This window comes from Laetiporus sulphureus, assembly GCF_001632365.1.
Source record: "Laetiporus sulphureus 93-53 unplaced genomic scaffold LAESUscaffold_89, whole genome shotgun sequence".
NCBI classification, from domain to species: domain Eukaryota; kingdom Fungi; phylum Basidiomycota; class Agaricomycetes; order Polyporales; family Laetiporaceae; genus Laetiporus; species Laetiporus sulphureus.
The window spans coordinates 24,536-49,131 of NW_024468598.1; the positions used below are offsets into that span (position 1 = coordinate 24,536).

At 53.4% G+C, this 24,596-nt stretch overlaps 9 protein-coding genes across 9 annotated transcripts; 4 read left to right on the top strand and 5 right to left on the bottom strand.

Annotated features, from left to right (window-relative positions):
- Nucleotides 1–262: 262 nt before the first annotated feature.
- Nucleotides 263–3,820, top strand: LAESUDRAFT_745923 (P-loop containing nucleoside triphosphate hydrolase protein; the record flags this gene model as incomplete). The annotated part of the gene is made up of 17 exons (XM_040911395.1): nt 263–453; nt 518–583; nt 636–771; nt 829–944; nt 996–1,053; nt 1,102–1,288; nt 1,342–1,604; nt 1,655–1,797; nt 1,859–1,910; nt 1,964–2,062; nt 2,122–2,606; nt 2,660–2,930; nt 2,988–3,031; nt 3,092–3,230; nt 3,287–3,326; nt 3,381–3,409; nt 3,464–3,820. 17 exons carry the CDS (start codon nt 263–265, stop codon nt 3,569–3,571), a joined length of 2,427 nt encoding a protein of 808 aa, XP_040757921.1. The 3' UTR covers nt 3,572–3,820.
- A 1,521-nt stretch (nt 3,821–5,341) lies between these two features.
- On the top strand, nt 5,342–6,804 carry LAESUDRAFT_764829 (6-phosphogluconate dehydrogenase C-terminal domain-like protein; the record flags this gene model as incomplete). Its single annotated transcript, XM_040913510.1, has 6 exons — nt 5,342–5,399; nt 5,453–5,527; nt 5,583–5,645; nt 5,709–6,007; nt 6,068–6,673; nt 6,733–6,804. 6 exons carry the CDS (start codon nt 5,342–5,344, stop codon nt 6,802–6,804), a joined length of 1,173 nt encoding a protein of 390 aa, XP_040757922.1.
- Nucleotides 6,805–7,320: 516 nt separating this feature from the next.
- LAESUDRAFT_666683 (uncharacterized protein) lies at nt 7,321–7,800 on the bottom strand (the record flags this gene model as incomplete). The annotated part of the gene is made up of 3 exons (XM_040905264.1): nt 7,321–7,458; nt 7,516–7,629; nt 7,690–7,800. Coding segments are annotated over 3 exons (363 nt in total), but the record flags the coding sequence as incomplete, so codon positions are not given.
- A 1,719-nt stretch (nt 7,801–9,519) lies between these two features.
- Nucleotides 9,520–10,671, top strand: LAESUDRAFT_764831 (uncharacterized protein; the record flags this gene model as incomplete). The annotated part of the gene is made up of 5 exons (XM_040913511.1): nt 9,520–9,858; nt 9,920–10,039; nt 10,102–10,437; nt 10,498–10,581; nt 10,645–10,671. The coding sequence occupies 5 exons, from the start codon at nt 9,520–9,522 to the stop codon at nt 10,669–10,671; spliced, it is 906 nt and encodes a 301-aa protein (XP_040757924.1).
- A 157-nt stretch (nt 10,672–10,828) lies between these two features.
- On the bottom strand, nt 10,829–13,852 carry LAESUDRAFT_739722 (threonyl-tRNA synthetase; the record flags this gene model as incomplete). Its single annotated transcript, XM_040911031.1, has 16 exons — nt 10,829–10,989; nt 11,043–11,172; nt 11,232–11,286; nt 11,343–11,644; nt 11,698–11,835; nt 11,898–12,196; nt 12,247–12,277; nt 12,331–12,429; nt 12,478–12,624; nt 12,678–12,824; nt 12,883–13,000; nt 13,055–13,184; nt 13,237–13,318; nt 13,375–13,508; nt 13,561–13,642; nt 13,694–13,852. 16 exons carry the CDS (start codon nt 13,850–13,852, stop codon nt 10,829–10,831), a joined length of 2,214 nt encoding a protein of 737 aa, XP_040757925.1.
- A 197-nt stretch (nt 13,853–14,049) lies between these two features.
- LAESUDRAFT_688451 (ARM repeat-containing protein) lies at nt 14,050–20,219 on the bottom strand. The gene is made up of 17 exons (XM_040905994.1): nt 19,900–20,219; nt 19,713–19,837; nt 19,543–19,663; nt 18,982–19,486; nt 18,490–18,924; nt 18,353–18,431; nt 18,080–18,297; nt 17,782–18,021; nt 17,429–17,732; nt 17,227–17,370; nt 17,025–17,170; nt 16,808–16,968; nt 16,640–16,750; nt 15,935–16,581; nt 15,338–15,880; nt 14,459–15,284; nt 14,050–14,406 (listed from the first exon to the last, which is right to left on the bottom strand). Exons 1-17 carry the CDS (start codon nt 19,986–19,988, stop codon nt 14,151–14,153), a joined length of 4,950 nt encoding a protein of 1,649 aa, XP_040757926.1. The 5' UTR covers nt 19,989–20,219; the 3' UTR covers nt 14,050–14,150.
- Nucleotides 20,220–20,363: 144 nt separating this feature from the next.
- Nucleotides 20,364–22,013, bottom strand: LAESUDRAFT_732518 (epoxide hydrolase). Its single transcript, XM_040910256.1, has 6 exons — nt 21,437–22,013; nt 21,215–21,379; nt 21,119–21,164; nt 20,924–21,058; nt 20,768–20,870; nt 20,364–20,711 (listed from the first exon to the last, which is right to left on the bottom strand). Exons 1-6 carry the CDS (start codon nt 21,757–21,759, stop codon nt 20,485–20,487), a joined length of 999 nt encoding a protein of 332 aa, XP_040757927.1. The 5' UTR covers nt 21,760–22,013; the 3' UTR covers nt 20,364–20,484.
- On the top strand, nt 22,006–23,773 carry LAESUDRAFT_688458 (uncharacterized protein). The gene is made up of 6 exons (XM_040905995.1): nt 22,006–22,141; nt 22,201–22,275; nt 22,340–22,402; nt 22,470–22,768; nt 22,834–23,460; nt 23,513–23,773. The coding sequence occupies exons 1-6, from the start codon at nt 22,084–22,086 to the stop codon at nt 23,585–23,587; spliced, it is 1,197 nt and encodes a 398-aa protein (XP_040757928.1). The 5' UTR covers nt 22,006–22,083; the 3' UTR covers nt 23,588–23,773.
- LAESUDRAFT_816661 (uncharacterized protein) lies at nt 23,726–24,507 on the bottom strand. Its single transcript, XM_040914797.1, has 3 exons — nt 24,454–24,507; nt 24,312–24,389; nt 23,726–24,240 (listed from the first exon to the last, which is right to left on the bottom strand). Exons 1-3 carry the CDS (start codon nt 24,478–24,480, stop codon nt 24,028–24,030), a joined length of 318 nt encoding a protein of 105 aa, XP_040757929.1. The 5' UTR covers nt 24,481–24,507; the 3' UTR covers nt 23,726–24,027.
- Between the last annotated feature and the right edge of the window lie 89 nt (nt 24,508–24,596).

Sequence of the window (24,596 nt, forward strand, 5' to 3'; positions counted from 1 at the left end):
GTACCGAAGGTCATGCTGTCCTATGCGCGATTGTCCTAGTAACGAGCAGGGAGTGCGGAGTTGTGCGCACGTACAAAGTTTGTTGACCCACTCGAGATGCCATGTTCGTGTCTGACAGCTCCGCGTTCATTATGATACCGTTAATTGCCCGGGGCCACCGCACGTGGAATTTACCATATTAGGCAAGACATTGGGTCTGAGATTGCTACTTTCCTCCTCTGGCAGAGACTAGCTCACTATAGCACTGCACACTTACCACACAATGTCCACCGATGAGCAACTGCGCGCCTTCGTCGCTCGCCAACGCCTGCTCTTGAGCAAGGAACGCAATGCCGAGATAGAGAGATCCTCTCTTCTCTTATCTAACTGTGGGCCGAAGTTGCTCGAGCAGAAAGGTCTTGCGCTGGGAGGCCTTGGCGTAGCCAATGTCAACATCGGGCTTGGAGGGAAGACGTGCGCGAATGATTCAGTATTATATACACCAGGAACTGACTACATCGTAGGCGGTTTTACGCAGCTTGGTAGAGCTTGAGCGTCCTGCGGCTTATCACTCAACGCCGATCTTTCCTCCGCATACGTTCCGGTACGTGACCTGATCAAGTCTTTAGAAGTGCTTGTATCCGACGTGCTTGTAGACCAGGTGATCTGGCCCGTATCGAGGAGAATGTAACTGAAGGTGGCACCCGAAAGAAATCTGCCGCTTCCAAAGGCAAGAAAGGCGACAACCCTAATTTCGCAGATCGCCGGCAGTCAGAAGGAGTTGTATACAAGGTAGAGCTAAACAGGCCTCTGCTATATGCTGCTGGATAGCATCACAGAAACACACAGGTTTCCAATACCCGCATCGTCATTGCGATCGATGCCTCCGAATCTAGCGTAGATGAACTCGACTTGCCTGAGCGCTGTCGGATAGTAAAGCTTGCCAATAGCGTAACGTTTGATAGGTATGTTACTTCCGTCCAATAACGTATTCGCGCATTGAGAGGAGCGTGTAGGATGGACAAGGCTCTTGACCAATTAGAGAAAGTAGTCCTGCCTGACTCAAATGATTCTGTAGGTTGCAAATGTACCTTCGATCTATCACATCTCATTCTCCTGCAGTCAGCGGACAAGTTTACTCCTCAGCTTAATGCCTTGATTCGCGTACTCATGGGAATGACTGCCCCTTCCGAGCGCATCCCCGTCAAGGACCTATCATTCTTCGATCATTCCCTAAACCAAAGTCAGCGTGATGCAGTTCGCTTTGCACTCGAGTCCCCAGAAGTGGCATGCATCCACGGTCCTCCAGGTAAGCCAACATCACCTCTTGCAAAAGCACCGTCATATCTCACAGCATTTTAGGAACGGGAAAGACGCATACACTCATCGAAGTAATCCGCCAGCTAACCACGGTCACCTCATCCAACCCAAAAGCGCTCCGTCTCCTCATCTGTGGCGCGTCCAACCTTTCCGTGGACAACATCCTTGAACGTCTGCTTGCTCTACCCGCCCCTTCGAATGGCGCAAAGCTCAAAGTAACGCGAGTAGGCCATCCAGCGCGCGTGATGGCGCGCGAGAGCGTGCTAGATGCGACGTTGGAGGTGAAGGCCAATCGGAGCGATCAGGTGGGCGGCGTCGGTTCTGTGCGAGTTGGGAGGGTACTGATGGTACGAAGGCGGCACTGGCGAAGGATGTGAAAAGCGAGTTGGAAGCGGCGTTGGATGTGCTTTCGGGGAAGGGGAAGGGCTCAAAGGGGAAGGCTCCTAGAGGGGCGGAGCGGAAGAAAATGTGGGAGGAAGTGAGGGCTCTGCGAAAAGAGTAGGCACCATCAGTCCTATTTCACAGCACATTCGACCCTGAGCTGATGGTGAAATACTAGATATCGTCAGCGTGAGGGAGGTGTGGTAGAAAGCGTGCTGAGCGAATCACAAGTCAGAATTCGACGTATCATATGGTGGTCAAGCTAAGTACATGTTATTCGCAGGTCGTTCTCGCAACGTGCCATTCTGCAGGCAACCGACAGCTCCAAAAGCATCATTTTGATGTCGTCATTATCGACGAGGCGACTCAGGCTCTCGAAGCGGTATAGTCCATGCCACCTTTCTGTGTCGCAAGACTGATTGCTTGATTTGCTTGTCGCAGGTATGCTGGATCCCAATCTTCAAAGCGAAGAAGTTGATTCTCGCCGGCGACCCGATGCAGCTGCCGCCGACTGTCCTGTCGCTCGACAAGAGCAGGAAGGAGAAAAAGAAAGTGGCTTCGTCTAAGAAGTCTCCTGTCAGCACGCAGGGACCTAGCAAGAAAGGAAAGTTGGCTCAGTCTACCACGGCGAAGCAGAAATCGGCAGAACCCCCGACCCCGGAGGAGCAGAAGCCACCATCATCCCCATCGTCAGGAGAGCCGTCAGACAGTAGCGAGGATGACACCTCCTCCTCAGAAAAAGATGATGCGGAAGACGCAAAGCAGCCAGAACAATCGGCAGCCTCGTCTGGCTTAGAGAAGAAGAAACCGGCGAAGTCCAAGCCGCAGGGGCTTCGGCCTCCTCGCTCGCTGAAGACAACCCTTTTCGAGCGCCTGGAGAAGATGTACGGTCCGGACATCAAACGCATGCTTACCGTGCAGTATCGGTCGGTCTCTTCCCGCCCTTTCCTATTGGTCACTATTGATCCAACCACTGCAGGATGCATGCGCATATCGCGGCGTTCCCATCGAAGGTGATGTACCACGGCAAGCTGGTGTCGCACGACTCCGTCGCGGCGCACCTGCTGTGCGATCTACAACATGTGAAGGCGGAGAACGAGGAGGAGGAGAAGGAATTGCTTGGGACGCCGGTGGCGTTCTACGACACAGCGGGGTGCGAATACTTTGAGAGGGTAGAGGGAGACGGGGATGAGGGGAGTCGGTGTAACGAGAATGAGGCGGCTGTGGTGAAACATTACATCGATCAATTGGTCGGTAGGATTGCAACGCTTTTGTTTTATAGTTTACTAACGCATGATTGCGGGCAGGTCGGCGCGGGTGTACTGCCTTCGGAGGTCGCAATCATCACACCGTAAGCGATTATATTACTGTTGCTGAGTCCCTGATGTTGACTCACTGCGTGTACAATCAGTTATCAAGCACAGGTTGCACTTCTCTCATCCATCCTGAGACCCATCTATGGTCTCGACCTCGAGATCGGCACTGTAGATGGGATGCAGGGGCGAGAGAAGGAGGCGGTCATCATCAGCTTGGTTCGCAGCAATGAGAAGGCATGTCCGCGTCAGTATTTCATCGTCCTTGCATCTCACTTTTTTCGTTTTTCAAGCGCGAAGTCGGCTTTCTAAAGGACAAACGGCGACTAAATGGTACATCGTTCTCATTTGCTGATGCTCCCGAGCTCTCACTGACCATCATCATAGTCGCGATGACACGTGCACGGCGGCATCTGGTACGTCTCAAATCTCGGCGGGTCAGTCCAAAAATCTGACACCAGCACTTGCAGTGCGTCATTGGTGACTCGTCCACGATCCAACACGGAGGGCGCTTCCTCAAGAAGTGGATGGCGTGGTTGGACGCGAACGTGGATGTCCGATACGGAGGGCTGGAGTAGGTCATGAATGGAAAAGGCACGCTACGCGTCTCGGTAGTGCAGGGGCTGGATCTAGATGAGGCCGATTGTCTTTGCGTGGCGGGCAGCCGTACGAAACATATGTATATTGATTGCGTGCTCTACAAACGTTACATCTCGCCGTCTGCAGCCTGTCATTGACGTTTCACCTATGTATATACTGCCTGCCGTTTACAGCCTGCCAGGCGCATTTAGTCGGCGGCTGCAGGAATCGAAGCGACCCTTGGGTTGAGAGCTTTAATAACCTTCCGAATGGACCGCTTCTTTGCAGTGTTGATTGATGGTCGATCCTTGATCAAGCTTGGATCCGATCCGCGCTCATCAGGGGAAAACTTCAAACTGGGGTTTTTTTTCGATACGCTACGCTGAGCAAGGCATCTAGGACCTAGGTGCTGTAAGTAGTTGCCCCAGGAGCGTCAGCCCTTGACGCAATCCTTGCGATGGCAAGAAGAAACGAAGACGGTGGTTGAGATTCGGATGTGGCTGAATATCATAGCGTCTGTTGCCGTGACTCAATTGATAGCATGCAAATAATTATTTTCCCCCTGGGAAAAAGGGTGTAGAAAGATAAAGTCCTCGGGATTCCAGAAATGTTTGAAGAAACCTGTAGGACTTCTTCGTAGATGAGCGACACAGTCAGAGTTAGCATTTCAGCCGTTTTGGACAAACCTGGCAAGCAAATGTATATTGTCTTCCTCGCCACAGCAAAGAAATGACCCTTTCCCGACACAAGAAAGGCATTAGATCTGAATTGATAATTTAAGCCTTTCTCATCAAGTAGTTGGATTTGTAAGAAAGCTTTGTAAAAGGCATATTTCATGCCTTCTCTCCCCGTTGATAGGCTCTACAGTGCCTTTACATACTCAGGAAATGTCAAACTGTACACAGCACTAAGCACTTGAATAAAGGTATGAGAAATATCTCACTTTCTCTCACCTTTCTTATGTAGAGAAAGGGTGCTTTCTTTGCAGTGCACAGGGCAGGACTCCGCAGTTTTATATTGGTTTTCCCATGGAAAATTAACTCTATGTTTTATGTTCCTAATCCGTTATTGCCAAGTCTTACCAAACAAGTTGATCTAGAGCCTACGCTTGTCTCACGCGAGCGGGCACACCACTACTTGTACCTTCATCTTAATCACCAGTCATGCATTCTGTGCTTAGATACCTAACTGCATAACTGGCGACCCGGTTACAGCATTCAGACGGCTTGATCGAGGCAAAAAAAAAAATAGGCACGTTTACATGATTTCAGGTTTTCCCGATGCATCAATGCTCCATCATTCAGCTCATCTCCTCCTTCCACTCTGACGTGGTAGACCTCCTTTACTACTCGGGTCTCAAGCATAGCGCATATATCCGGACTTTGGAAAGGAAGCCGCCGTAGCCGAGTGATGCCACGAAACCCGCAACTTCATGTCTGAGCATTGACGCCACGTAGAGTGTAGAAAGCGTCGAGAACTGGCCATCAGCTGAATGGAGAGTGAGACTAGCTTGAATACCACCGATAAGCCCCTATCAATGGCAAAGGTGTCCGTTATGGAGGGGCACACGGCGCAGACTTTATGGCGCCAGCCTACCCGAGGCGATCGCAATAAGTTCTTGCCGTAGCATGATCCGGCCGCGATGTCATACCCCTGCGCGCAAATCGTCGCATCACTCGGCATATAAAACCCGCGTTTCCCTGCTAACCATCCACCAAGTTTCCTCGGTTACGAGGCCAACGCAGTGAATGGTGCGAGCACTCGGCGCAATGGCATCTGAGAAGACAGATGTTTTGCTCATCGGCCTCGGCGCTGTGGGTGCTGTATGTATGTCCATTTCCTTAGATATCTGAGATGCGTGCCTGAACGTGTCTGTGCAGATGCATTTGTTATGCAGAACGGTGGACGGGCTCGCGTGACTGCCATTGCAAGGAGCAATTGCGAAGCTGTGAAGGGTTTGTTGAGCTACGAGAAATTAATGTAGGTATGGATGCTCACTCTTCCTCGAAGCTCATGGCCTCAACATCAAAAGCGACAAATTCGGCAACTTTGATGCATTCAAGCCCGATCGAGGTATGACTTCCAATAATCATTCCATCGAACCTCGAGCATAACGGTGATTTACATCATCTCCAGTGTGCGCGTCGGTTGCCGAAGCGGCAGACCAGCCATACTCCCATGTCATAGTCACAACAAAAGCCGTTCCCGAGCTCATCCAGACCTCTGACTTGGTCGCGCCGCTCCTTACCCCGGAATACATAGACAGGTTTCCCATACCCACGTTCGTGCTCATGCAGAATGGGTTAAATGTGGAAGCCAACTTGTACGAGACGCTGAAAAAACTGCGGCCGGTGGAGGAGCCGAAGATCATCGGCACGGCATTGTGGACCATGGCGAACATGCGCGACGGCAACGTCGTCGAACACAACCAGTCTGTGCGTACATTATGGTGCAGCGAGTCTTGTGAAACTGTAGTGACCTTCATGTCTCCATAGGACCGAGCTGTCCTCGGTGTGTACCGCACGATGGCAAACTACACGGATAACACCCCAGAGGAGGCCGCACTGTTGTCAACCTTTGCCGACATCCTCATCGCAGGTGGAGCGCACGTAGAGATCGAGCCCGAAATCCAGCGCGTCAAGTACAACAAAAATGTGTATAACGTATGCTTCGGGGTCATCCCAGCCATCACTCGCTTCCCAACGACTGCCATCTTTTATTCCTCCCACAGCCCCGAGAAGAAACAGACACCTACAGCGAATACCGATGACTCCTTGGCCGCAGCCTCGGCATCCAAGACTGCTGGACTATGCAGCGCCTCCCCAGTGATCGCCGCCAACACGCTGCCTTGGCTGTACGACTGCATCACGGAGATCCACGCGCTGGGCACGACGCTCTTCCCGGAGAGGGATGCGGGGCCCGCGATCAATCCGAACCTCGCTGCTGACGTACTCGCGTTCACCTCAGATATGTACGGCGGTGGCCACTACGCGCACCGCCCGAGCACGCTCGTGGACGTCGAGGTGGGCCGCCCGACTGAAGTCGAGGTTATCCTGGGTGAGCTCGTCAGGATGGCGCGGCGCGAGGGCGTCGCGGTCCCGGTGAGTCGTTTAAGCTTGTGGTGATGCTGGGGAGTGCTCATTATGGGTTTGTTATGCAGAGACTCGAGTCAGTATATGCGTTGATGCTGATCATACAGAATCAGCTCCTCTGCCAGAACCGAGAAAAGTGAAAGTCAATCTGAGTTAGCCACTCGGAGCCGAGATGGCAGTCTTTGTCGGAACCGTATCGTGGACGGACCTGATCTAGAGAGCCGTCTACGAGACTCACAGAGTGCGGGAGCATCCTCGGACAGCATTCGCCGTAAGTGGCGCAGCTGGATAACGGATATAGAGATTGTGTATGCTACATCATATAACAGCCAGTCCGCTATTCTTACACGCAATATACCAATATATAGCAATAGACATCTGATATAGACCGGCGGTGACTGCGAACAAGATGATAAGAATGGAGAAACCTAATATAGATGGAGTGAGGGTCGTAATACTAATACCCGGCATCGGAAGAGTAGAGTATTAATTGGGTAACAGACAAGTAGAGTAGAAGAAGAAACACCATGTACTGCAAAGTTCCGTGTACTCGAGCCGAGCGGAAGCGAGGTCCAAGATCATGTCAACTGCAACATTGACTCGTCACCCGACGGCCGCCACTGCAAGCGAGCCGACCGGATGTAACGCGCCCAGCGTCACTGGTCGCCCTCTGCGGACACATCGTGTGACACATCGGTGTCTGGCGCATCATCACTCAATGGTTCGGCACTGGGATTGCGTGGCCACGAGATAGTAAGCATGCCCTCGGCGAGCGACGCCTTGATGTGGCCCGTCTGCGGATGACTCATCAGCTCATGTGAAGGACACGACAGCGAACTTGCCAGACGCACCTGGATGCCCGCGGGAAGCCCTATGACCTTGCGGAATAGTCCGTATTTGATCTGCTGCATCGTGTATCCCCGTGGCAAGTTGGGTGGCTCGGAGGCGGCAGGCGAGGTAGAGGGCTCGGAAGAAGTGTGGACGGGCAGCGGGGCGAGACTTCGGAATCGCCGCTCGCCCTGGACGACGAGATGGTTGTCCTCGACGCGGACGGACATGTCGCTCTGCTTCAGGCCAGGCAGCTCGAGCGTGGCCACAATGCGAGGGCTACTTGGATCGTCGAAGAGATCCATTCTGTGGATGGTTGGTCTGGCATATGGCTATGAGTGTAAACCAACATGTACATACCTCGGTTGATAAACCCGCTCGCCACTAGGGCCCTCTTGCTTCCTAAGCGAACGCATTATTCCCTGAAGGTATTTGCGTGCCAAGATACGGTCTATAACTCGATTGGGATCCACTCCATCAGTTGTCATCAGCCGGCGTGGTTCCATCCTCTGCTTGCTAGGAAGTGCTGCGATGCGGGTCATGAAGGTTGATGGAGAAGAACGAGAGAATCAAGAGAGAGCGGAAAGTTTGAAAGGCACAAAGACTCGGATCTGTGGATGACCCGAATTTGAAGGCTTATATAGGTCCGAAGTGACTCGATCAGAGAGAGCATGGAATCATGTAGTAATGCAGACATGTCAGCAGACAGAATCACAAGTGACTGGTTCGGAGAGTTCAGGCGATGACACAGGGAGGAAAAAAAAAAGCAGTGCGGAAGGGTTGTGGCGGAGTGGGGCGACTGCGCGATTGGACAGACACGGAGCGCGGCGGAGCTACCAGACGAGTTCCAGTCAACAGCGGTGTGGCCATGCGCCGATCCGATGGCGGTGTTGTCTCCAAACACCTTGAGAACGTGTGGCCGCCATCTGAAGCGTCGGCGACGAAAACAGCGACGAAGACACAGGCGGAAGCTGAGCGCTGAGACCGAGAATGTGGCCGTGCAACTAGGGGGCCCCGCAAAAAACAAACATTTACGTTTCGCATAGCCCATATATGGATATCTGGATAATTCAGGATAATTCAAGGAGGCTTAGCCTTTGTTCTTCCGACCAGTTCTCCTGTACAGCTTCCTCTGACACAGCTGCGACGGCGACGTTCCCTCACCGAACTTGTGGCCTTGTGTTTCTCGACGGCTGCTCGCATTTGCTGTCCGACTCTGAAAACAACAACATCAGCCGGCATGAGCAAAGTAGTGTTTGGTTGGTTGGCTCATTCCACCGCCCCATGTCGGGCCTGTGAGATCGTCTGACCGCATCGCTTTTAGTCGGCAATGTGCCCTACAACATGGGCGAGGTGATTAACGAGTTCGCACCGCAATCTGCAAGGCACGCTGAATGATGTGAGACATAGGAACAATTGATTGACGTGTTCAAGTCGGTTGGGCAAGTTGTTGGATTTAGGTACTGTCTCGACTGCCACCATCGAAGTACAACCATGAGTCGCTCACAAAACCCACGTGCGCCGCCTAGACTGGTCTTTGACAGAGATACAGGGAAGCCGAAGGGATACGGCTTCTGCGAATTTTCGGGTATAGCAACTTTCTATTCTCTGAGCTACTCAAGTCTTGTGATGTCTGACCCAAACACAATCATATCGCTTTCTACTGCAACTCAATACCGTCCGTTGACCGTGCATTCAAAATGTCCGCTGCAATCGTGTGCCGTCGCATTGTTCGACCCTCAACTGGCCAACGCGACTCCGCTATATATGCGCATTTTTACACCCCATTCAACTCGCGCCACTTCGCCGGATGCTTCAAATTGTGATTGCATGATGCTGTCCGACTGCAAAACTCAAACGGCCCCCATCTATCCAACAATGCGCATTGTTCGAAATTAAATCGTGCATTCCATCTTACGAATGTGATCAACAATTCCATTGTGACGTTGCCACTCCCACCAACGCGATGAACATGTATACCACGCCATTCCGCCTCATGCTTGATCAACCATCACCCCAATATCGTGATGACGCAACTAGACCATGAAACCGCACTGTCTGCCGTGCGGAACCTGAACGGGCAAGAGCTCGGTGGGCGGCCGCTCCGGATAGACCTCGCCGACTCGGACCCGTTCCTCGAGGGCAAGACGACCATCCGAGGCGAGCTCATCGACGGCGGCGAGACGCGTGCCCAGTGGCGCGAGCGGCACCAGGAGCGCGGAAAGAGCAACGACCCAAATGCCTTCCTTGCGAATCTCCCGCCCGGCGTGCCAGTCTCGCCTAACTCTACCGCGCTCGACACGATTAGCCAGATGCTTGCGACGACGAACCCAACGCAGATCCTCGAGGTCCTCGCACAAATGAAGGTGCGTGTGGGTCCTTAGTTTCCCGGCGGTGTAGCGCTTTGTAGACACGTGCATACACCAGGCGTTCGTGATCACCCACCCGGAGCAGGCGCGCACGCTGCTTGTTGCACACCCCCAGCTTGGATACGCGCTATTCCAAGCGCTTTTGTTAAATAACATCGTCGACCCGGCAATTCTTAAGGTATGCCACACTCAATACAACTGGGTCTTCCACTCCCTGCATTCTCACCAAAACACGTGCAGCGCATGCTTCAGGCGACAAGTGCCTCCGTGCCTACACAACCCCAGGTACCGCCCCAAGCCCCTGCGCCGTATGCGCAACCCCTGCCAATGCAGCCGCAGCAGGTGTTCCCACCGTCCATGGCGATGCCGCACACGCCCGTGCATCATCCGACTCCGCCGATCCCTGCTCAGGCGCCGATGTATCCGCCTGCTGCTGCTCACATGCAGCAGGTTCCATCGCCGTACTATCGCCCCCCACCGCCTGCCCAGCCCCAGCCTGTTGCCCAGGCGGTTCCACAGCCCGTCCCGCAGCCAGCAGCACAAACTGCTGTACCTGCATTTGATCCTGCCCAGAGAGTACGTTTGCGCGATGTTTCTCGTTGTATTGCAGCAATATTAATATTACATGTATCGCAGGATATGTTGATGCAAGTCCTCAGTCTGACGGAAGCGCAAATCAACTCGCTACCTCCGACAGAGCGAGAGCAGATACAGCAACTCGTGCGTTACTCTTCTGATGAATTAAGTCCTTTCAACGCGATTGTCTCATCTCTTTATATACAGCGCAAACAATTCTTGGGCACGGTATAAGTTCATCTTGGCGCTAACCCGTAGTAACCTGCTCGACGATGTTTGACACGCGCGGTGTAACACACTCCCCTCTTACTTCTCTCGAGGTACATACAGCATAGCACAAACGACCAGACAGCCAAAAAAACATACGCCGACAAAGCAATGCTCTATGTAATTACGCGAGCTTGTTGTGCAGAATCCTGGTGGTCTTCAATGCGACAAGCTTCCGCTCGAGTTCCTCCAATGGCAGCAATTGTTCGGATCGCGTCTTGGTGCCGACATCATCGCGGTTGCGGACGTTAACGGAGCGACTATCAAGTTCTTCCTGTCCGACGACTAAAGAAGCGATGCATCAGATATAAGTTTCAACTCAACGCACTCCGACGCACCGAGAATGAAGTTGTACTGGGAAATTTCGCCGTTACGGATCTTCTTGGGTAACGTGTTATCGCCGTTGTCGACATCCGCGAAGAGGCCGAGGTCGGAGAGCCTTTGCGCGATTTCGGCAGCATAATCTTTCTGCAGGACGACAGACACTTATCAGCATAAGCAGATTGGATATATGAGGGAGAACGTACGTAGGGCGCCGCGACGGGGATAACTAGAACCTGACGGGGAGACAACCAGAATGGCCTAGATGTGCATTCTCGTCAGCTATGCCAAAGCGCTATCGACTCATGACGGCTGACCATTTGCCAGCGAAGTGCTCCGTAACGATAGCAATGAAACGCTCCAGACTACCGAGAATAGCGCGGTGTATGATGACCGGGCGCGACGGAGGCTTGTCAGCGCTGGCGCTGTCATCCGCGCTGCGATATTTCAAGTTGAACCTCTCCGGCAGCTGGAAGTCCAGCTGGATCGTCGCGCATTGGAAGGAGCGACGTAGGGCGTCCTTGATGGTGATGTCAATCTTAGGCCCGTAGAACGCGCCATCGCCCGGATTGATCTCCCACTTGCCGGGGTACTGTTTATTGAGCGCCTTCTTCAGTTGCTGGGATGATGTACCGTCAATTTGGGAACGGAGGCAGATAGTGATGTACGCACATTTTCTGCCTCGTTCCATGTCTCGATGGTGCCGAGATAGTTTTCGGGGCGGGTAGAGAGCTCCAAGTGGAAGTCGAAGCCGAATATGCCATAGATGTGCTGCATGAAGTCGAACAGGTTGCCGATCTCTTCCTCGATCTGTTCATGCACAGCTTTCTCGTGAGAATTTGCTCTATCTAGATAATCGAATGTGAACATACCTGCGATGGCATACAGAACACATGCGTATCATCCTGTACGAAGCGGCGCACACGCGTGAGGCCTGCGAGCGCGCCGGATGCCTCATTACGGTGGATGATACCGAATTCGGCCATGCGGATGGGCAGCTCCTTATAGCTGCGGTCGCGCGAATCGAAGATGAGACAGTGACCCGGGCAGTTCATCGGCTTGAGCGCCCACTGCTCCTTCTCGACGTTCAGCGTGAACATGTCGTCCTTATAGTTCTGCCAATGGCCGGACGTCTCCCACAGCTTGCTGATGTACATGTTTGGCGAGATGACTATGCAGGACGTCAGCGAGAGTGTGGCTCGGGAAGCATCGAGAAATTACCTTCTTGGTAACCACGCTTGAAGTACTCAGACTGCGAAGAGATGTCGATCGTCATTGCCCACGAATTGGAGGATAGTCACGCACCCGCATGAGCTCGACGAGCGTGTTGTAGATACGAGTACCATGTGGGAGCCAAAAGCAGCTACCAGGGCTCAGGTCATTGAAGAAGAACAGCTCTTGTTCCTACCCGTTGGTCAGCACAAAAGGAAACGGTTGTCTATACCGACTCGCCTTGCCGATCTTCCTGTGGTCCCGCCTGGCAGCCTCAGCGAGGAACTCCTTGTACTCCTTGAGCTGCTGCTTGTCGGGGAAGGAGATACCGTAGATACGCTGCAGCGAGTCGTTGTTCGGGTCCCCGAGGAAGTACGATGCGGAGTTCTGTCCCCATAATTTACGTGCAAGGGCTTCGGAGATGATGAAGGTGGACGCACCTTCGTGATCATAAACGCCTTGATCTTGCCCGTGTGAGTAATGTGTGGGCCGACACACAGGTCAACCATCGGGCCGCAACGATACACAGTGGTAGACGTGCCGTCCGGAATTTTTGACTCGATCAGATGCTTTTTATACTTGTTGTACTATAAAATGGCTATCAGCATGGACCGGCGCGACGATTCGAGGCACGATGATATGTACCTCAAACATCTCGAGAAGTTTCTCCTTCGGCACGACGAGCCGCTGGAACTTTTGCTTCTCCCTGATCGCGACGTCCGAGAGCTTCTCGAGTGATGGGTAGTCCGCATTTGTGACCACTCTGCAGGGAGATGACTTGAGCACACGAACCCTGCGGAGAAAAGTACAAGCTTACCTGTCATCAATCGCCATCTCGTAGAAGAACCCTTCGTCGGTAGGCGGACCAATGCACAAATGGCAGCCGTAATGGCGCTCCGCTGCCTCCCCCAGGACATGCGCAGATGAGTGCCAGAATACTCGCTTGCCTGTACGTAAGTCAAACACCACGCTAGGTTTACATATCCATAGTCGATTCACCTTCCGGGTGGTTGAAATCCAATAGCTCAAGGGAGCACGAAGCTTCCAGAGGTCGTTCCAAGTCCCACACTGCGCCATTGACCTAAATACCGCATGAAGAGCTCGGCCGATATCATTGAGAGCATATGAAACTCCTACCTTTGCAATGACTACACGATCTGCAAGGCTTTGCGAGAGCTCCTTCGCGACCGACATCGGGCTCGTTTCCCAGCTCGTGCCTTTGCGCTTCGAGCCGTCGGGGAGTGTAATCTCGATCTCCTCGCGAGGTTGGGCTACAGTGATTCGTCAGCTGCCATCGGACACTTCCCTACATTTCGGACGCACCCTTCACCCATGCATCGTACTCGGCCTTCAGCTGATCAAACATCTTGATTCGGTGATCGAAAAACTCCGGGGGAGGCTGCAGCTACATATACTCAAAGTCAGCTTGCACGACAGGATAGGTCGCAAGCCTCACCTCAAGCGAGCCCACTGATGCTGAAGCACCCTTGTCCTTCTTCTCTTTAGGCTTCTTCGCTCCATTGCCGTTATTGCCCTGGAGCGCGTCGTGCGCATGAGCAGACTCCAGGGCGGGCAATTGCGCTGGATGAGAAGACGATGCGACGGGAGTAGCCATGTGGGAAAGCAGACGATATCCGAGTCTAGGAGTGCTGCAGACGCGAGATGGTATACGGGTTCTAAGAGGCTGCAGTCGATGCAGAGACCTCAGCATGCAAAGAGTGGAATGCAAGTGATCAACGCGTCTGATTTGCGAGTCACTCTAGAGCGCCAAGATAAGATTAGATGGAGATTCACAAGATCAGATTTTTGGATACCAATGCATTGTAGTCGTGCTCAGGTCGATCATCGGGGAAGTAGCAAACTGATCAAGCAAACACTCCTTATAATACAATATCCTAACCACAAACAGTCCTTCATGAATTGTCCAATCCTTCTACTCGCCATACCTTGAGAACTCCTGCCCGATCGCCGCTAATAACGCCGCCTCTGAATGGTGAGTCGATGCATGCTAGTGCAGTAATCGTATCTTGATGACCCTTGAGCAGGTTCTGCTGATTGTGGTTTATCAACGACAGTCGTAGCGGTGAACGATTACTGTGACCAGAGTTCGCTGGTGCGACCCAGGTCTCTACCAGCGCCAAAGCAGTGCCCGATGTGGCACGAATTGTGCTAGAATCGATGTTAAATCCTAGACCGGAAGCGTCATATAACATGTACGTACCTGTATGTCGGTTTCTCCGTTTCGACTTCGAGACCGGTCAACACCATAGACCGTTCCACGCGAGCCAGGTCCAAATATCGTGCGCGACGGTCCTCTGAGCCAATAAGCAGAAAGCCACGTCCACTTGATAAACGAGTGCCCCTGCTGTCCCTTTGCTGTTCTGATATCACAGAACGCGTGAAAGCATGGCCACCAAACTCAGTGCCCACCACTACGGCACGCACATCCGGTGATAGCGGGGAAGGCTGGTCGAGTCCCGGCACGCCGGACAGTCGCGCTCGTCGTGCGAATGACTCTCCAGAGCCACCACTTTCTTGCCGCAAGCGCACGAGAGCCGCAATGGCTGCAGCAGGATTCGTTTCAGCTTCGTCGGCGGGGACCTCACTTGGCTCTTCCGTTTCCTCCGAGGCGTTTGCGGTATTCCGCTTCACGAAGGACTCGACAAGAACAGATCGTTCGATGTCCCAAACCTCGAGTAGTGTATGCTGTCGAGAGACGGACTTGAGCGTCTCCATCGCCACTATGATCCATTTGCCCTTGCCCCTCGCTGGATGGACGACACACTGGTATATCCTGGCAGTCTTGTTCTTAGCCGCGGCAGCTACTTTCCAGCTCTTTATCAGAATGCCGAAGCGAATATCCCACAGCGACAGCACGCCAGTCGAAGTCCCACAGACGACCCACGTGCGTTTGCGATCTAGACATAGGCAGGTGATCGGACCGTAGTGGCGCGGGTTCTCCATCTGTTGTAATTGACGCATTGTCCGAAGATCGAGGATGGAGATAACACAGTGGGTGGTAGCATAGATCAGATTGGACGAAGTATCTGCAAGCCCTGTGGTTAGGTCTCAACTGTGGTACGATGCGAAGGACTCGTACCCGTCATATAGTGCGTCATGGTAGTGATGTATTCCCCCGCCTGTTCCAGTCGATGTTCGCGAATGACTTGCAACTTCCCGTACTTCGGCAACGTCCCAGTCTGACTGACACGCACCCGAACGACGTGCAAGCTCCCATCATCGGCAGCGCTGGCGAAACAATGCACACCCTCGATCGTACACACGCACTTAACCTTCGCGTGATGCTGCCCATAAGTATGCCTGGGCTTGCTTGTCACATTCCGTTCCAAGCGCGCCGTGTCCCAGATCTTGACCGTCTTGTCGTCGGACGAGGACACGAAAAACATGTGGTCCGGCGACACAGCCAAGCCTGTGATAGCGTCTGAATGCGAGCTAAGATGCGTAATGAGCATTGTCTCCGGCCGACGAGAGCTTCCATCTCTAGCGACGTAGCTATGTCGCGCTGCGTTGCGACGCCGTACAGGACCCTCGTGCACATGCGGGCCAAAGTCATTCTGCAGCTCACGAGTATTGTCCAAATAGAGGTGCTCGAGTAGGCTATTGATCCCCGGCTCGTGTCCGTCTGTGGCAAGGAAAGGATTAAACGATGCTGGAGGACACAGGAATGTATTCCTACCATAGGTCGATATCGGAGCCAAGGACGGTGGGCGAATCCTTTCCTGCGCACGGATCGTACCGGCCGGCGAATGAGGCGATGTCCTCCCAGACCTTTCCTCAGATGCATCCGAGTGTGCATACGCATGCACATCCAGCAGGCCGGTGGCATTCGCCCTCGATGAGCCAACAGCAGGCGCGGCCTTCTGTCCGTCGATACTCCCAATCCGCATAGGTCTTGACGCTGATGGGTTCGTCATCGAGACTATGGACTCGGTCGGGCTGCCTGAACGAGGGAAGGCATTCGGCACGTCGATAGGAGCGGAGGATGGTGGGTCTCCTTGCGACAGCACGGGGCTGCGCGAATCTCGCGAACTTTGAATTGTGAGTGAGGAAGCCGACCCGTTGATGATGGCAAGACGCCGGCGTAGGTCTTCGAAGGGGGCGCCGCTGGTAATACCGTGATCCATGCTGAACGTCCTTCCTGAGCGAGGCGTCCCAGGCATTGGAGACCCCTGCGACAAGTCGGACTGCGATCTGCGAGCTGAGACCGATCGCCGAGCTTTCAAAAAGACAGTCTGTGGCACTACCCCTAGCTTCTGCAGCTCGATCCCACTGGTAGTTCTCAGATTCTCCGATTCCACATCAGTACTGCCACGCGTCGTGAAGCTAAAATCGTCATATGATTTGGAAAGTTGTAACAACATCTCACAGTAAAAGCGTTTACCTCGATGTATTTCGTGCCAGCTTGTGAATATAATCGCGCATTGCCAACAATTTGCTCTCCTCACTTGGCGTCATGCCGAGATGCTGTAACTTGGTAAGCTGAGCCTCGTCTCTGTACAATGACTATGAATCAGAAGATGCAAGCCGTCAAGCTAAGGAACGACGCAACTCTTCTGTCCTTGCTCTCGAACTGACCGCTCCTGCCGGTCGTACGGCTGCAAGGCTGTCTCGTGGAGAATCAGGTTTTGCACCGCGATAAGTCCTCCAGAAAGTTGACTTCTCGGACTTCATCGCCCACTGCACCGCTGCGTCGAAGATTTGTCTAGACAGCTGAGCATAGCGACGTTGAGATTCGTCATTATTTAAGTGTTGACGAAAGGACGTACCGGAGGCTTCAACGCGATCAAGAGGCTACGCTCATCCACGTCCCGCACGTCCGAACGAAGGAAGTGTTTCAAGGACGGGTAGAGGACACACCAGACGTCACCAGGCGGTAAGTGCTTTGCGGCTGACGCGATGAAGGCTGCGGCACCTAACCACGTCGAGAATTAGACGATATGCACTCGCACATGAGGCCACAGGACGAACCTTGACGTATCCACACGTCCGGATGATACAGGAAGCCGAGAGTCGCGCTCATAAGCTCCCATATCCGCATCTTCTGAAACAGCCCCAATTCGCAAAGACTTGTCAGCGACGCAAGCACCCTCGCGACCACAGTGCCCTCTGCGTCTGCAATCATCCAGATTGAATCAACATCTCGGCACTCGGACTCGGACCGAGGACCTACCAGACAAAGACTGAATCATCAAAGGAAAGATGTACTCCTCCAAGCTCCTCCCACCCGCGCAGGCAGCGACGTCGACGATGCAGTCAAAAAACGCGTAGCGGAGCGACCAATCCGAGTCATTCATGTAGGTGATCATGTGACTGAGCAGGACGTCGTTCGTTTTCTGCCGCCCAAGGAATACGCAGAGCGACGAGATGTTGTGCAGAACAGCACGCTTGACGACACTGGAGGGATCGATGAGCAGCGTGGAGAGGTGCTCTTGAATGCTATTGTGGAGTTCTTGCATGCTAGCGTCATAAGATACCTATTCTCCAAATTCATCTCGGAGCACTCGAGAATGCCAGGCCACGAACCTCGAAGTGAGCCTCATCATATTCCTGCGTATCGGGAGACAACTTGTATGACCCGTGCGCTTTCAGCGCCTGGCCCATCTCCAGATACCGCACCGCAGTATCCGCAAGGGACGCGATACATTGCGCGTACATGCACCGCACCAAGACCTCTGGGTCGCGGACTAGGTGCGAAATGGCCGGTATGATGTATTCCGGAAAAATCGCTGCATTTGAGGGCGTGATCACCGTGACCAACATTAGCTAACGACAGAGACCATCAGTTGCCTTTGAGTCGCATCTATATGGATCGTTGACTCACAAGCTGCATGAGAGTGCGCAACGCAGATGCGCGGACGATGGCGGCATCGTCGTGTAGCAAATCGACCACATATGGCACTACCCGATCGAGCTTCGCTTCGTCCGTGAGGTATAGCGACAACGCGAGTAGCACATCCAGCGCTCGCACTTTCGAGCTTGGCAATGTGCAGTTCCTGATATTGGCGCAAATGAGGGCGAGGACGATCAGGGCAGGGCCGTCTGTACACACAATAATTCAGCTGGTGTCGATGTCTTTAGTATGAGGGGTACTCGCCTTCAGCTGGGGCACGCTTGTGAGATCCCTGAATCTCACTGACTCGATTCGGTAGGCACAACTCCACGGGCAGGACGTCCTGACATAAACTCAGCAATGAAGAGATACCTAACCGCGCATTCGCGCCGCTGACATACCTGGAGTGGCTTCGAAGGTCCCGAAGATGTCGAAAACTCCTTCCTTACGTCAGTTACGGTCGTCTCGCCTGCATCATCTATGGTCAAAAATGGCTCCACGCTATCAAAATCCATCCATATCCTCTCCATCCTCCGGTCTGAATCGCTCGGGAACGGTTCGTTGGACGCGTCGCCTGCGAGGGTGCCGGAGGCAGACGCGACGGTAGGTGAGCTCTTCACGGTGGCGCTCGTAGATACCGATGGTGTGATGGCGTGTAGCGTCGGAGAGGCAAGGGCGAACGCAGACGTTGACGACAGCTCGTTGATCGATTGAACGTAGTTGTGGAAAAACGAATAGAACGACTCAGGGAACACTGTCCCGCGCGACATGTGCAGCAGGGAATCGAAAGTCGGCCTTGTGGAAGGGTCAACTGCGATCATCTGCTTGATAAGATTCTACAGCACGGTCGTCAGGGAATCTGCCCACGTAATCGCGATTGGGAAAGGACGTACTCGGACACCCTCGTCCTCGATAGCACTCAATTGCGCATCAACATTCAACTCCCCTTCACGATATTTAAACAGCTGGCTCAACGTGAAGAGCGGCGCGCCCTCCAAGAATAGTTCAGCGATAACACATCCGGCGCTGAAGCAGTCCATCGCTTCCGTCACTTTTCCGTCCCGCCTGCCTTCGCCATCGTCTGTGGCCAGCCGAAACTTCTTTGCGCTGATATCAGGGTTATCCGCAGCAGTGTAGAATCGCTCAGGTGCGATGTAGCACGTCCTGCGACCGGAGGTGTCGAAGAAGAACGAGAAATCTGACGGGTCGTCGAGAGGCAGGTACGTCGGCTTGTAGGAGGCAAAGTCGGATAGGTAGACCCAGTTCCATGATGTCACGAGGATGTTCTCTGACTTGATGTCGCCATGCGAGACCTTCCGGTTGCGTGCATCGCGGAGAGCGTTCAGTAGCTGGAACGCGATCCACTTTTTGTCGATCATACTCAGGAATGGGCGAGTGCTGGAATCCAATAATATATGAAGACGTGAGCACCAATCAAGTGTATGTCAACGCACCTGATCCGGTCATACAAACTGCTCGCAATCCACTGACGGATAATGTACCCAGCCTTGTCCGTCTCCACGAACGCCTGATAGCTGTACACATTCGGTATGTCCACCAGCGCCTCTCGCTCAACTACGACGCATCATGATTTCGTTCAGAAACCGTCATAAGAACTACGCACCTCTCAACCTTCGATGTTGCTTCCTCAAACTCAAGCCAGGGTCCGGCTTGACGAAGATCTTGACTACCAGATAACCGTTCCGATGCCGACACTTCACGGTCTTCAAGAAGCGTGCAGATCCCATACTAATAGCAGCCTTGAGGTGAACATGGAAGGTAAAGATTCCATAACTTCCGGTCAGGCCTACCTTCCTTCGTATACGATGTCCGCTCCCAGTTCAGCTACGAAGGAGTCAAGCGCACCGGTCGTGCGCGTGAGCGATTGAGCGTTCCCCATGGTCGACGAGCACGAAGACTGGATCACAGTTGCGCAGTTCGCGGTGCCACTCAGGTTCAGATCTCAGATGTCAAGGAAGAGTGTGGCGAGACCAAAGGACGGAGAGTAAACACCAGATGGCGGTTGGGTCAGAGTCGCATGCAGAACGACCTTTCGGTGACTCACTCAGGTTCAGGTCATACAAAACAAGTTCCAGCGTAAAGATTGCGAGCAGAGCAAGACCAAAGCAAGTTGCACCAGGAAAGGAGACACGACCCAACGTCCGGAAAACGCGACGCTCACGTGATATGTGGCCCCGCGAACGGTGGTGGCGAGTATCTCTTTTTTTTTGGTTCCTTCTTTGTACATGTGTTCTCCACCGATATGTTCAAAAATGCTACAACCACGAATTGATAGAGGAGTCACGTTTAATTATATCCATTGCGGGCACTCGAGTGCACCACTCATCCACGGACATCGTTTGAAAGACCCAACACAGATACACATGCATTCCGATCTACAATTTAGCCTTCGTCACACCCTGAATCCAAGCTGCCAACTCGCGATTGACCTCTTCCGGAGCCTCGAGCTGCACCCAATGCCCTAAATCAAACTCCTTCACAGTCAAGTCCGGACAAAACTCTTTCATACGCGCCAGCGCCAGCGCCGGCACGCAGACGTAGTCGCGATTTGCCGCGCCGAAGAACACCGGCTGCGTGATAGTCTGCCTCGACTCTGATATCTCTGTCACAAGTATCAGATCTAAAGCGGCGTGAAGTTAAAAGAATAGCAGAGCATACGCTTGTCGTCTGAGTCCGTGATACCGTCGAGCATGATCCGGTACCAGTTGAAGGCTCCTTTAAGACCACCGGAAAGGATGGCGGTCGAGATGGCTTTCTTGTCCTGTTTTAAAGGCCATCAGTGTGCAATGACCATAGAGGGAGATTAGAACTTGCAGTTTCGGTCAGGTAGGATGGAGATGGAGCAATATCTCCGCTTAACAGGTGTGCTTTGATACCGCCTCGAGGGCACAGGTGCGTGCGCCAGATGGTGGGGTCGGACGGGTATGAGAGCGTCAAAAACGACTCCCACTGTGCAGAGAGATTAGTCGATCAGTCGAGATTTGAAACTGTGACAGTCAAACCGCATACATGGTCTTTGATTATCTGGTCTGCTTCTTCATCCCTCACAAAGAACCTGTACACGATTGGATGAGGAGCGTCCTCAGAAGACTTGCCGCTACGTACTCCCAGTATCCGTACGCTTCATATCCTAAGATTTGTTTAGTGATGGCCAAGGCAGCCTCGTAGTCGAAGGGGACGGAAGGGGGCATGTATCCAACAGCCAGGAACGCGAACGCGATGAAGCGTTCGGGGAAATAATTCGCGAGACGCGACACCAAGGCACACCCCCTGCACTCATTCCCATAAAACGTGAGACCAACGGTACTCTAACAGGGCGCATCGTACCAGTCGTGTCCGATCGCGATAGCCTTCTCGACATTCTCGGCGTCGAGAATATCGATGATATCTTTACTCATCTCGCTCTGCTTGTAGAGCAACGGATCCAGCGGCTTATCCGTCTTTCCAGAGCCAAGCAGATCAGGCGCGATGATACCGTATCCTTCCTTGGCGAAGAATTGAACCTGAAGGTGCCAGTCGTATGCAGTGGAGGGGAAGCCATGAAGCAGGAGCAAGGTTGGACTGGAAGACTGTCCAGTGGAGACAAAGTAGCTGTAGTTGATGCCGCGGCGCGTTGTGAGTTGCCTAAACGAAGTGGGATCCATCGCCATGTCGGTGATGCTGCTAGCAGAGAGCAATGTGCAGTACTAGTAATGGTCGGGGGATCCGAATGCATATATACTGAGACGGCCGCTCCGCCGATACCGTTTCACCCCGTTTCAGCCATAGTAGCGGTGAGTAAGGTTCTCCGGGAGCCCGCGCAGGTTGAAGGAATTGTCTTGCCTGCCCACGAGAGATTGGCTGCGAGCGTGATCACAGGTGCAAAGAGGTTGATGCGATCAGAATCGCGGGTTGACTACTGCCGCACGCATTGCGCAAGTCCTTTCTTCCTTGAACGCACCTGGCCGCGCGGGACGACAGAGTACGAGACAAAAATGACTTCTCATTATAAAGACGTCCTGCTCGTCGGTTTCGGCGCGGTAGGCGCAATCTGTAACCAGCACTCGTTATCTGCTTTCCCAGTCATCTGAGCGCTTTATGTGGTGGCACAGATTCCTTGATTTTGAAGAGAAGTGGCCTTGCTCGGATCACTGCCGTCGCAAGGAGTAATTATGATGCCGTTAACGGTCCGTATCATCATCTTGTACAATGTGATCTCGGAGGCGGCCCTGACGTGAGACCAACGCGAAGCTCACGGATTGAACATCAAGAGCCGCAAGTATGGAGAGCTCCAGGGCTGGAAGCCAGATAGGCGTGCGTGTACCATCTCTTTTCTGTTAGAACTCACCCTAGATTAACCGATCAATTACTGAAACTTCAGTCTTCCGGTCTGTCGCGCAAGCCCTCGACCGCCCATACTCTTATGTCGTTATCACGACAAAGGCGATCCCTGAGCTGATACGCACCTCGACCCTTTTGGAACCCCTGCTGCAGCCCGAGTATGCCGACAAATATCTGCAGCCGACATACGTTCTGATGCAGAACGGCCTCAATGTCGAGGTCGATCTGTACCACGCTCTGAAGAAACTGAACACGTCCGAAGAGCCCAGGATCATCAGCACTGCTGTTTGGATCGGCACAGGCATGCTGAACAGCAACACCGTAGAACATTCTGAATTCGTGAGCCTCTGACTCATCCCGCACGGCCTACGATAGTTATGTACTGGTTGATGGCTTCGCCTCAGGATCGCGTATCGCTAGGCATATACCGCCCCACCACGAACAACACCGAAAACACACCGGAAGAAACTGCCATTCTCGAAGACTTCGCACACATCCTCGCAGCGGGCGGTACCGAGACGACCGTCGTCCCCGAGATCCAACGCGTCAAATATTCCAAAAACTTTTGGAACGCCTGCCTCGGCATCACAGCCGCCCTCACGCGTTTCCCACTCACTGCCGTCTTCCGCCCACCGCACCTCGCGCCCGGCGCCTCGCAGACCGCCCCTCCCGCTCCCGAGCCAACCAACCCAAATCAAGAGCCGCAAACGCCCTCGGCCGCCGCCACCGCGGACATCCCCAGCGCGTCCCCCGCCATCAGCACATACGCCATCCCGCTATTGTACGATGCGATGAGCGAGGTGTATGCACTCGGCATGGTGCTCTTCCCGCCGTCCGAGTCCGGGCCTCCCGGGCTCGACCCGGACATCGTGCGCAAGACGCTCGTGAACACTTCACGACTGCACGCGCGCCCCGAAGCGAATCACCGCGCGAGCACGCTCGTGGACGTCGAGAATGGCCGCCCGACGGAGGTGGAGGTCATCCTCGGTGAACTGGTGAGGATGGGCCGCCGGGAGGGCGTGCCGATGCCGGTGAGTATCTTTAGCTTCTATGGGTAGGAGTGTACCTGATTGTCTTCTGTAGAGAATTGAGACGTTCTATGCATTGATGTTGATCATTCAAAACCAACTCCTGCAGCAAAAGAAGGCATCCTTGTGAATGTATAATACGGATGTAGTTCTGCGTTGCGGTTGGAACTTATACGCTTCTTGATTAGTTGTCCTCCTGTGTAGCCGGGATCAATGCTTTTTGCTCATCGGTCTGTCTGTGAAGGGCGTATGCATGAGCCACTTTGTTCGTTCATTGTCTGCTTGTTATACAAGGCAAGCGAAAAGCAACGTCAGCGAGCCACTAGTAGCCGCGAACTTCGTCTATCAGCGTTATACAGATGTAAGTCATCAGCCCGCTAGGCCCCGTTCGAACAAGACATCGAGTTCCATCCGATACTACTAAGTACAAACTACTAATACAAAGTCTCAGACATCACACACGGGCACAAAGAACTACCTACTAATATACGCGGCACACACGTCAAATCCCAAGCACCGAAGCAACAAAGACATCACACAACATACATCAAAACCACCACGCGCATCAATCTATCTAGGATCAACAACAACAATGACGGGGCCATCCATTTCGGGACGGGGCGGCCGGGGGTGAATCATCGCGTGGACCTGCCTCTGCGCATACTTTACTCTCCGCTCGAGATTCCGCAGCTTTCTGCTGCGCTCCCTTTCCTCAGTCCGGATCTCCTCCCTCTCTCGCCTGTTCTCCGCCTTCAGGAACTTGCGTAAACCGGCGGGGTCCCCCTGCAACAAATGAACATGACACGCGTCAGCATGCGCAGCCGAGAACAGGATCGCAGAAGGGGGGGCATTACCCGGAAGCGTTCGAACGGGTCATCCTTTATGCCACAGACTTTTTTTGCCAGCTCGATGATCTCCCGAGTGTCCTCGGCCTGCATATGCGGGACGCATTTGTGAGAAAATGTACATCGAGTCAGCTGAATGGACGCGACGTACATCAAGCACGTGGCCCGGCCTCAACATGTACGAAGGAACCCTGACAGAGAGGGGAACGGTCCTTTTGCGCTTGGGTCTCCGAATGTTCCCATCTGCATTGTTGTGTGCCGTTGGATTCGGAGCGGCTTGGGAGGGACCTGGGG

Excerpts from the sequence above, each read along its gene's own strand:
- LAESUDRAFT_688458 (XM_040905995.1), top strand. The coding sequence starts at position 22,084 with ATGACTTCTCATTATAAAGACGTCCTGCTCGTCGGTTTCGGCGCGGTA. Across the intron at positions 22,769-22,833 it reads CCGTAGAACATTCTGAATTC|GATCGCGTATCGCTAGGCAT; the intron begins GTGAGCCTCTGA and ends GCTTCGCCTCAG. Across the intron at positions 23,461-23,512 it reads GGGAGGGCGTGCCGATGCCG|AGAATTGAGACGTTCTATGC; the intron begins GTGAGTATCTTT and ends TGTCTTCTGTAG.
- LAESUDRAFT_732518 (XM_040910256.1), bottom strand. The coding sequence starts at position 21,759 with ATGGCGATGGATCCCACTTCGTTTAGGCAACTCACAACGCGCCGCGGC. Across the intron at positions 21,165-21,214 it reads GAAGCGTACGGATACTGGGA|GTTCTTTGTGAGGGATGAAG; the intron begins GTACGTAGCGGC and ends AATCGTGTACAG. Across the intron at positions 20,712-20,767 it reads CACGGACTCAGACGACAAGC|AGATATCAGAGTCGAGGCAG; the intron begins GTATGCTCTGCT and ends TACTTGTGACAG.
- LAESUDRAFT_816661 (XM_040914797.1), bottom strand. The coding sequence starts at position 24,480 with ATGTTGAGGCCGGGCCACGTGCTTGAT. Across the intron at positions 24,390-24,453 it reads GGCCGGGCCACGTGCTTGAT|GCCGAGGACACTCGGGAGAT; the intron begins GTACGTCGCGTC and ends CCGCATATGCAG. Across the intron at positions 24,241-24,311 it reads ACCCGTTCGAACGCTTCCGG|GGGGACCCCGCCGGTTTACG; the intron begins GTAATGCCCCCC and ends CATTTGTTGCAG.
- LAESUDRAFT_688451 (XM_040905994.1), bottom strand. The coding sequence starts at position 19,988 with ATGGGGAACGCTCAATCGCTCACGCGCACGACCGGTGCGCTTGACTCC. Across the intron at positions 17,371-17,428 it reads GATGATTCAGTCTTTGTCTG|ACGCAGAGGGCACTGTGGTC; the intron begins GTAGGTCCTCGG and ends GGATGATTGCAG. Across the intron at positions 15,285-15,337 it reads CATGACGCACTATATGACGG|ATACTTCGTCCAATCTGATC; the intron begins GTACGAGTCCTT and ends CAGGGCTTGCAG.